The 9,974-nt window shown below is 42.0% G+C and overlaps 1 protein-coding gene across 1 annotated transcript in view; it reads right to left on the bottom strand.

The window, feature by feature from the left end:
- The window catches only part of PDE6C (phosphodiesterase 6C), a 60,972-nt gene that overhangs the window by 40,966 nt on the left and 10,032 nt on the right, over positions 1–9,974 (bottom strand). The window contains exons 5-8 of the mRNA XM_004369946.1: positions 9,782–9,856; positions 8,691–8,755; positions 8,520–8,586; positions 5,947–5,994 (exon numbers count right to left, since the gene is read on the bottom strand). Of these exons, the coding sequence (XP_004370003.1) occupies positions 5,947–5,994; positions 8,520–8,586; positions 8,691–8,755; positions 9,782–9,856 (255 nt within the window). The remainder of the gene's footprint in view (positions 1–5,946; positions 5,995–8,519; positions 8,587–8,690; positions 8,756–9,781; positions 9,857–9,974) is intronic.

Below are 9,974 nucleotides of genomic sequence, written 5' to 3'. Positions count from 1 at the left end.
GTCAGCATAATGCCTTTCAGATTCATCCACATTGGGAGATGCTTCACAGATTCATCATTGTTCTTTATCATTGCGTAGTATTCCATTATGTGAATATATCATAATTTGTTTATCCATTCGTCTGTTGATGGGCACCTAGGTTGTTTCCATCTTTTTGCTATTGTGAACAGTGCTGCAATGAACATGGGTGTGCATATATATCTATTTGTGTGATGGCTCTTATTTCTCTAAGTTATACTCCAAGGAGTGGGATTTCTGGATCATATGGTACTTCTATTTCCAGCTTTTTAAAGAAGCGCCAAATTGATTTCCAAAGTAGTTGTACACTTTTACATTCCCACCAACAGTGTATAAATGTTCCAGTCTCTCCACAACCTCTCCAACTTTTATTATTTTGTGGTGTTTGGATTAATGCTAGCCTTGTTGGGGTGAGATGGTATCTCATTGTAATTTTGATTTGCATTTCTCTAATGGCTAATGATAGTGAGCATTTCCTCATGTATTTGTTAGCTGCCTGAATGTCTTCTTTGGTGAAGTGCCTGTTCATATCCTTTGCCCATTTTTTAATTGAGTTTTTTGTCTTTTTGTTGTTGAGGTTTTGCAGTATCTTGTAGATTTTAGAGATTAGGCGCTGATTGGATTTGTCATAGCCGAAATTTTTTCCCCAGTCTGTAGGTTGTCTTTTTACTCTTGGTGAAGTCTTTTGATGAGCATAAGTGTTTTATTTTTAGGAGCTGCCAGTTATCTAGTTTGTCTTCTGGTGTCTGTACACTGTTAGTTATGGTTTGTGTTCTGCTTTTGCCATGTATTGAGGCTCCTAGTGTTGTCCCTATTTTTTCTTCCATGATCTTTATCGTTTTAGGTTGTATATGTAGGTCTTTGATCCATTTTGAGTTAGTTTTTGTACATGATGTGAGGTATAGGTCTTGTTTCTTTTTTTTGCAGATGGACATCCAGTTATCCCAGCATTATTTGTTAAAGAGACTGTCTTTTCCCCGTTTAACAGACTTTGGGCCTTTGTCAAACATTAGCTGCTCATAGGTAGATGAATTTATGTTTGGATTCTCAGTTCTGTTCCATTGGTCTATGTATCCGTTGTTGTACCAGTACCAGACTGTTTTGACTACTGTGGTGGTATAACAGGTGGTATAAAATCAGTTGGTGTGAGACCTCCCACTTTGTTCTTCTTCTTCTTCAGTAACGCTTTACTTATCTGGGGCCTCTTCCCTTTCCATACGAAGTAGGTGATTTGTTTTTCCATCTCATTAAAAAATGTCGCTGGAATTTGGATTGGGATTGCATTGTATCTGTGGATTGCTTTGGGTAGAATTGACATTTTCACAATGTTGAGTCTTACTATCGATGAGCAAGGTATATTTTTCCACTTATGTACGTCTGTTTTGGTTTCTTGCAGTAGTGTCTTGCAGTTTTCTTTGTATAGGTCTTTTACGTCTCTGGTTAGATTTATTCCTAAGTATTTTATCTTCTTGGGGGTATTGATTTGGTGATTTCCTCTTTGAAGTTTTCTCTGTTAGTGTAGAGGAATCCAACTGATTTTTGTATGTTTATCTTGTATCCTGATACTTTGCTGAAATCTTCTATTAGTTCCAGTAGTTTTGTTGTAAATTCTCTGGGGCATTATGCTCTTTTAAGAAATAGCTACATGGGATGAAAGTGACAACAGCAACTCGAAAGATTAGATAGGAACCTTAGGAGGCAGTGAGTTTATGTTAATGTGGGAGGAACAATTCAGAAAAGGTGGATGAGAATGGTTGCACAACTCATAAAATGTAATAAAAGTCACTAAACTGTACATGTAAAAACGGTTGAATTTTGCCATGTATATTCTCAACAACAACAAAATAAAATTTAAAAAAAATCACAACTAGGATATTGACATTGGTACAACCCACAGAGCTTAGTATGATTTCACCAGTTTTATATGCCCTTGGGAAATCAAACGATACACTGCATAGGCAAATCTGCTGCAAAAGACCTCTTTAAAGTTTTAAAAAGCAAAGATGTCACTTGGATGACTAAGGTGCACCTGACCCACATATGCATGTGAAACTGGACATTTAAAAGGGAATTTTTAAAATAATTGATGCATTCGAATTATGGTGTTGGCAAAGAATACTGAACAGACCATGGAGTGCCAGGAGAATGAACAAATCTGTCTTAGGAGAAATACAACCAGAATGCTCCTTAGAAGCAAGGCTGGTGAGACTTCGGCTTGCTTACTTTGGATATATCATCAGGAAAGAACAATTGCTAGATAAAGACATCATGTTTAGTAAAGTAGTGGGTTAGCGAAAACAAGGGTAACCCTTAATGAGATGGATTGATACAATAGCCAAAACAGTGGAATCAAACATACCAATGATCAGGACCCAGCTATAGTTTGTTTTGTTACGCATAAGATTGCATGACTCGGAGCCAACTTGACAGTAACTAATAACAGCATATGCACTTCTGTGTGCTGTTATATACAAATTTATCATGGGTAGATTTTGTGCAACCACCACTAGAATCAAGATATAGAAGTATCCCACAAGGTTCCTTTGTGCTATCTCTGTATAACTACCACCACCCCTACTTGGGTTGCTTTTAATTTAGAGAAAGGATAATGTTTTGTTGTTAAGATGCACAACTCTCATTTTGTGTCAGAAGATCATGGCTAGGACTATACAGCCATAGTAAGTATTCTAATACATCCAATCAGGTGTGCTTGAACCAAAAGTCTAGGTTTGACAGCCCTAACTTCTTCTCTTGGTTCCCCTAGCCCTAAGGGTGAGAAGTGCTTCTGCAGTTCTTACCTCTGTGTTAGCTCAGTGTCCCCTATACAGTTTTTCTGTCCACCAGCACCTGCTTACCTATTTTCTGATATTCAGTTTTCTCTGTTGAAATATCTAGTGTGGTTTCTGTTTTCCTGACTTTTCCAACAAGATGGTCTGTGTGCTATGGTGCATACAACTCAGCAAGCATATGTCAAACCCCTGATGCACCAGAAAATAGGCTAGTTGCTGGAGGTGCAAAGATGAATAAATCACAGGCCTTAACCTCAAGATGCTTAGAGTCTACTAGGGGATGCGGGTGCAAAAATTTAGGAATGTTCCTCAAAGTGTGGCCCAAGGACCACCTGCAACAGATTTTTTTGAGTTTGTTTTATAATTAGGTAAGGAATCCAACGTCTTAAATAAGTTCCCCAGGTGATTCTAATGCACTCTGAAGTTTGAGAACCATGGGGTAGCATCTGCACAGTACGTAGCCAAGAAAAAAGTAGCCAAGCAGTCAACCTACCACAGTTTTGCTCTTCTGCCTCCCCACGGATTATTTAGTCATCCTTAGAGGCTCAGGTTGTCTCACCTCCTTCATGAAGCCTTCTCTAACTTTTTCAACCCGTGTGGAGTTTTGTTTTTCTTTTTTTCAGAATTCCAGTAGCACTTATAGCCAAGACCACACAATTTAGATTTAGATATTTTCTAAATGCTTCAGAATTGTTTATTTTGTCTCTGATGGTGTTTTCTAAACTTAATGAAGAGCAGGAACTGTTAAAGTCCACATAAATACTGGGTCAGGATTGGGCATATATTAGGTGCTCAATAAACAATTGTTTATTAATTGAAGATGTAGTCCTTAGGCTTGGAATGAAAAGCATAAAAACCAAACCTCAACTTGCTTGGTAAAGCAGAGGGTCACCAAAAGAGAGGAAGATCCTCAGTGAGATGGACTGACACAGTGGCTGCAACGGTGGGCTCAAACACAGCAAGGATTGTGAGGATGGTGCAGGACCAGGCAGTGTTTCATTCTATTGTACATAGGGTCCATGTGGGTTGGAACCAACTGGTCTGCACCTAACAACAGCAATAGAATGATTAAAGCAGAGTCCTTGGGTGGTGTAAATGGTTAACATGCTCAGCTATCAACCCAATGGTCGAAGGTTTGAGTCCATCCAGAGGCACCTCAGAAGAAAGACCTGGTGATCTACTGAAAAATCAGCCACTGAAAATTCTATGGATCACAGTTCTACTCTGACAACGCAGACCAAGGGTAGAGCATGAGGAGGCAGAGAGAGACAAGGAAGGCAGGGTGGTGGATTGGGGAGGACAGCCACCCCATCCTGAGTCTACTCTGTGGAATGATGGACAGGGCGATGCCTGTGAGGGGAAATGAGGAAGGAGCCTGAGGAGGCTGATAGATCATAATGCAGGCTGAGGAGAAAGGGAGGGATAGAAGGCTGGTTGGTGGAAGTGTCTTAGACCACAGTGCATCTCTGAAAGAGTTCACAGGTCCTTTGGGATTCCTAGGGCCCAAGTTGCCTGTCAGGCGAACCCAGGAGTCTCCCAGGAATGAACCTGCCTTAGTGTCCCTCTGTGCCCAGTCATGGGCTAGGAGCAGGCCAGGGAAGTGTGGCCTCAGTGCCAACACAGCAGTAGGTTTCAGAGATTGGCAGCCATTGGACAGGTGTGCTTTTCATAGATGGAAATCTGAGAACACTTTCATGGGCGCCATACTGATGTTTCTTGGAGAGTGGAGAAATTCCTATGAACTGGAGGTCTACCCCACAATGGGAACTCCCTGAGTTCCCCAGCTTCTTCTCTTTCAGGGTGCTCAAAGCACTGTGGGAGCCACAGTGTGGCCCCAGAGAAAGCAGGGCTCCTCAAACCTCAAAGAGCAGTCCTGATTTCTCCTGGACTAGCTCCACTCCCACTTCCTGTTTAGACAATGACTGCTTCAGGTTCAGGCCCTTTAGAAGGTCAGTGTCCCCTTGTTCCTGCCTATGCATTCTTCCCTGGCACCAAATTGCCATAAGTATAGGTATCAGGGCTGGGTGCAGTTGTGGTCACAAGTAGGCTTTGGCTGCAAGAGGAAGGAGCAAGAACAAATGCAACCATATGGTGTTTGCATGTTTTCCGTATCAGTGAGCACAGGGATGAGCAAGGCCTGGCTTGGCTCTGCTGCCAAGGACACACCTCTCACACCCCCAAGATGCTGGCTTTTCCATCCAGGCATAGATGGGGCTCTGTGTGTGTGTGTGTCTGTGTGAGAGCCAGAAAAACAGACAAGAGTCGTCCTGACTGGGGAGGACAGCCTCAGATCTGTCTGACTGCATTCCTGACTGGGATTAGGGCTTCAACTGGAAGTTTGCTAAACGCAGGACACAGAACAAGTACCAGAAGGCAGAAAAGAAGAGGTTTCAGAGCCCTAATACAGTTTTTTTCCCAACAGTCTGATGAGGGAGGAGGTGTGAGATGACAGGCTCGTCCTTGGGTGGACAGGATGAACTTGGGAAGGGGAGGCATGAACACCCAAGTCCTGTAGCCAGCCCAGGGAGAAAGCCGTGGAAGTGAAGTGGGCCAGCTAGGCAAGGGAACCCAGGAGTGCTGGTTCCCGGGCTAGATGGATGGTGAGGGGAGTGTGGATTCTCCAGGAAGCGTCTCTGGAGTGTTGGAGAAGGAAGAATAAAACTGAGAGCTTGGCAACAGAAGAGGCCCCAAAAACCCAGTAAGATTTTTTTTTTTTTTTTCTCTTGAGAATAGCTGCAGTAAGCTGTAGGGAACAACTGCTGAGGAAACCACCAAAAGGGCCAACTTCAGCACACAGAATGTGTCCAGCCAATCATTCATACAAGGAACACTCACTGTTTTTGCCACTACATGACCAGGAATGGGAGAGAATGGAAAAGTGGCCGCCTCCAGGCCAGGGTGACAAATGCTGTGTCTCCTTCTCTTTTCTCCCCCCTTCTTTTCCTCCTTCCTCTTCACCTCTTCTCCCTTCACTGAAGAATCTGCTACATGCTGGCCACTAGTCCAGCCAATGTGAGTAGGACATAAGCCCCATGAGTGCCTCCTGGCCACACTTGAGCATGAGACCAGCTCAGGATGGAAGGGAGAGCCCCCACAGTGCTGCACCTCAAAGAGGTGAGGCCTGGAAGGGAGCAATTACCTGAAATGTGAAGTATTCATCCGCCGGGGCATTCAGCATGTTACATATCTGCAAAGCAAGAGGAGACGAAAGTCCTTCTGAAACACCTTGTGGTGGAGCCAATAAACCCACAACGCAGAATAAGAAAGAACTGGAGAGAGGGTTTCTTACATAGTTCTTGACTGTTCACAGGAGAATTGTTCACCCTGGACCTCAGCTAGGCCAGGTTTGCTAACAACGCATTGAAGTTAGCTTCACTTCTGCTAATTGGGTCATTGGGTGACATTTAGCAGAATCTCTACTCTTTCCTACTCTCTCAGCCTCTTAAGGGTTCCCCTTTCAAATTCAAAGCAATTAGCTGTTCAGGCCAGGAGAGGAGCAGGCTGAGCAGAAAGACAACGCTGCTGGGGGCAGGTAATGTTTTGTTTTTTGGTCTGGGCTGTAGGTTAGAAGCAGCTAGCTAAGGAACGGGAAGAAAAGAGTGACAGTCTTTCAGTTACACCAAAGTATAGGTTCACTGCGAAACATCGTTTTAAGTACTAGACTTCAGAGATTCTCTCTCTGTCTCTGAGTTTGCATGTCATCTTGATCCCAGCTTAGTTGATCTTCTATTTAATATCTCCAATTCTAGAAATGTAACTACTTTTTTTGTTTTTAATGTCTAATGTTTTCAGCTATAAGAAATCACTAAGCTGAAGTCTGCCATCTCTCCACTAAGAGCTGGGATTTATTGGTTTAATGAGAACTTGTGTGCCCATGTTCCCTAAGTCCAGTGAGGCTTAATGGATCTCAATAATGAGGACTTCTGGGCAAGGTCACAATAAAGCCTGCCTTTACTCTCTATAAAAAAGAGTTCAGGAGAAAATTGTTATCAAGGGAAAAGTTTTAAAAGCTAAAAGGCAGAGTTTTCACACAGTTTAGGGGAGTATCACATACCTACAATTTCGATTAAAATTGTAGATTGTTTTTATTTTCCAGAAAATAGAATTTAAAAAAATTTGAAGCCCTCATTTCTTAAATAATTAGACCAACAGCCTCATTTTACAGATGAGAACATTAAAACTCAGCGAGGTCAAGGGATTTCCCCAAGGCCAATGGCAGGACCAAGACAAGCAACCCAGGACTCCTGAGTCAGAGCCTCTTGATCTTCTCACTATAACCGGTTGATGTATTACAGCAGGTCCCCCAGGAGTAGCATCGCTCTGCCAAAATGGTTTGATATAATCCTCTAGACCAGCGGTTCTAAACCATTGTGATTTTGCCCTCCAGGGAAGATTTAGCAATATCTGAGACATTTTTAGTTGTCACAATTGGGGGCAGGGGTGGGAGTGGTGCTACTGGCATTTAATGGGTAGAGGCCAGGGATGCTGCTAAATATCCTACAATGCACAAGACAGCTCCCCACAACACAGAATTGTGTTGTTGTTGTGTGCCATAGAGCCAATTCTGACTCATAGTGACCTTATAGGACAGAGTAGAACTGCCCCATAGGGCCTCCTAGGCTGTAATCTTTACAAAATCAGATCTCCAGTTCTTTTTTCCTGCAGAGCAACTGGTGGGTTCGAACCACCGACCTTTTGGTTAGCAGCTGAGTGTTTAACTACTGTGTCACCAGGGTTCCTAACACAGAATTACCTAGTCCCAAGCATTAATACTGCCGAAGTTAGGTTCTGCCTCCTGTAAGTACATAGTATAGGACGATAATTTTGCGAGTGAAGGGGAGGAATATTCATAACTCACCAGGACAACAGGCATAACCCAAAGTTGTCCCAGGTAAACTGGGATGTATGTTCACCTTAATTATGGAGCCTCAGGAAACAGCCCAAGATCAATTCTCTGAAAATCACTTTGGGAAGAAAGATGTCAACATAAAGAAATACTGAAACCATAGAACATTCTTAGAGAGGGATCTTGGTGTCAAAAATCTACACAAATGGTGGAGAAGCCTAGCCAGGGAGAGAAGTCAGCCATGAGAAAGAAGGAAAGTATGGTTGAGGTGGAGTGGAAAGCTACGGTGGCCTGGTCCTCTTTCCCATGAGACCCATGGGGCACACCGCAGCCCTCTTAGTTTTCTTCCCACTCTTTACCTCCCTTAGCCAGGTTTGGCCCACTGTTCACCACCACCATCCCCCAACAGACAAGGAGGAAAATCTTCACTTCCTTTATCAACTCAGTACATTTTACATTGCAGTCAGTGATAAAGTTCTCTCTTTATATATCTTCTTCTTTTGTCAGTAATTTTCCATGCTTCAGAAGCCTTGACTAAGGTAACTATACTTGGGATAGAATTAAATCCAGTATGAATCATAGTCAATGAATTCAGGGACATCTGAAATTTGTGTGGCTGCAGAGTAAGAAGTTGGGGGATGGATGAATCTTTCTCATGTTGACTAAATATTTTCATTTACAGTTGAGAAGTCTCTAGTTAACCTACATTCAACTTGCTAAGAGCCTTTTCTCTTATGTCCAGAGCCAAAGGAAGTGGCCATCTCACCCTTATCTGGATCACTTTCCCTTCCACTATATATGTATATCTTATCTAATAAGATTTTCATGCAATATTATTTAAAATGTGAATGTGTTTAATAACTTACCAATCCATTTTCAGCAACATATGTAGGCAACCCACTAACAAAAGTCCAGTGGTCTGCAGGAGGTGTCCTTTAAGAAGAATAGAGGAAAGAAAATCATTGCTATATGGACAAATGCACTGTGTACAAAGATAAAAATGGCAACCCATGCACCTGCTTCATTTTAATACTCACGGAATCACTTTGATCTCTTCTTTTCCATGTAAAATGTAATCAATGACTTTATAAAAGATGATTTCCTAAGAAGGGCAGGGGAGATGATGAGAGTAATCTTATTTCCCAAGGGAAACAGTTTTCATTGAGGAACTTATACTTTAAAACATCATTTCATAACTCTTTCAAGCACATAGTATTTTATTTCCCAACCATATTTTTTCAGCATAACATAAATTACCAAATCTATAATTACACTGGAAATATTGGCTATTCATCTACATGCACAAGCCCATTTAACTAAATTTAGTTTTTAAGAGTTGAATTCAACCAAACAGCTTTTTGAGGGAAATCTTTAGCTTTCAAATCACCAGCTAGTCTGTGTGCTTACCTTACTTTTAACTGATCCCTTTCTGTTGTCCAGAAGCACTTAATATTGATAACTTCACTTGAACAAATCGTGTAATTTCTCAACCTTGGTTAATGCTTCCCCTCCCATCTGTACAATGAAAACTTAAACCTCCTTCCAGCACTGGCTAATCTGAACAGGTCCCTCAGAAACAGAATCTGACTGATATATTGTCAAAGCCGGAAGAGACTTGAGAACTAGTCCATCCATTTCATTTGGCAGATGAAGACCCTGAGGTCTGGACACATTCCATCCCATGACCTTCCCTTTCCTGTGTGCTTGGGAGACAGTGGTGAGTAAAATAAGCACGGTTCCTGCGGAAAGTAAATCTAACCCAACAGCACCCTGGAGATTTAAATTCTGAAAAAGGGTCTGAGTACCAGTGTGTCTAAAGAACTGCACAGGAAGTTCTGATGTATTCCCGCCTAATGAGAACCACTGAGCTACTCAGCCCTGGCTCTACAGGAAGCGAAACAGACAGGTTAAGGTAAAGGCCACCCGGCTGGCTTGGGGCACAGCTGGAACTTGAACTTCAAACTCCTTGTCCATCACTCCTCCTGCTTCTCCAGGGTCCCACAGAAGGTTACAGAACTAGTATCCAGGCCTTCCCAGGCCAGTACTCGTTTCTCTATGCATCACTGCCTCATAATTTTAGCGCCTGAAAACCACACAGGTATCATCAAGGAAGATGTTTGCACTTAACTCTGCCATCTGGTGTCTTTGGACCTTTATAAGGCTCCACTTCTCCAAGCTTGACTGGCCATTCATCATAGAATTCCTGGAGGAAATTATATTTAACATTAGATTATGTTTACTTATACTAAATTTATACCATATTATATTTCATTATAATATTTTTATTTAATATTATGTATTCTTTGATGTAGCATTATTAT

This window comes from Trichechus manatus, unplaced genomic scaffold (assembly GCF_000243295.1).
Source record: "Trichechus manatus latirostris isolate Lorelei unplaced genomic scaffold, TriManLat1.0 scaffold00007, whole genome shotgun sequence".
Classification (NCBI taxonomy): Eukaryota; Metazoa; Chordata; class Mammalia; order Sirenia; family Trichechidae; genus Trichechus; species Trichechus manatus.
This window is presented reverse-complemented; position numbering and strand designations above follow the sequence as displayed.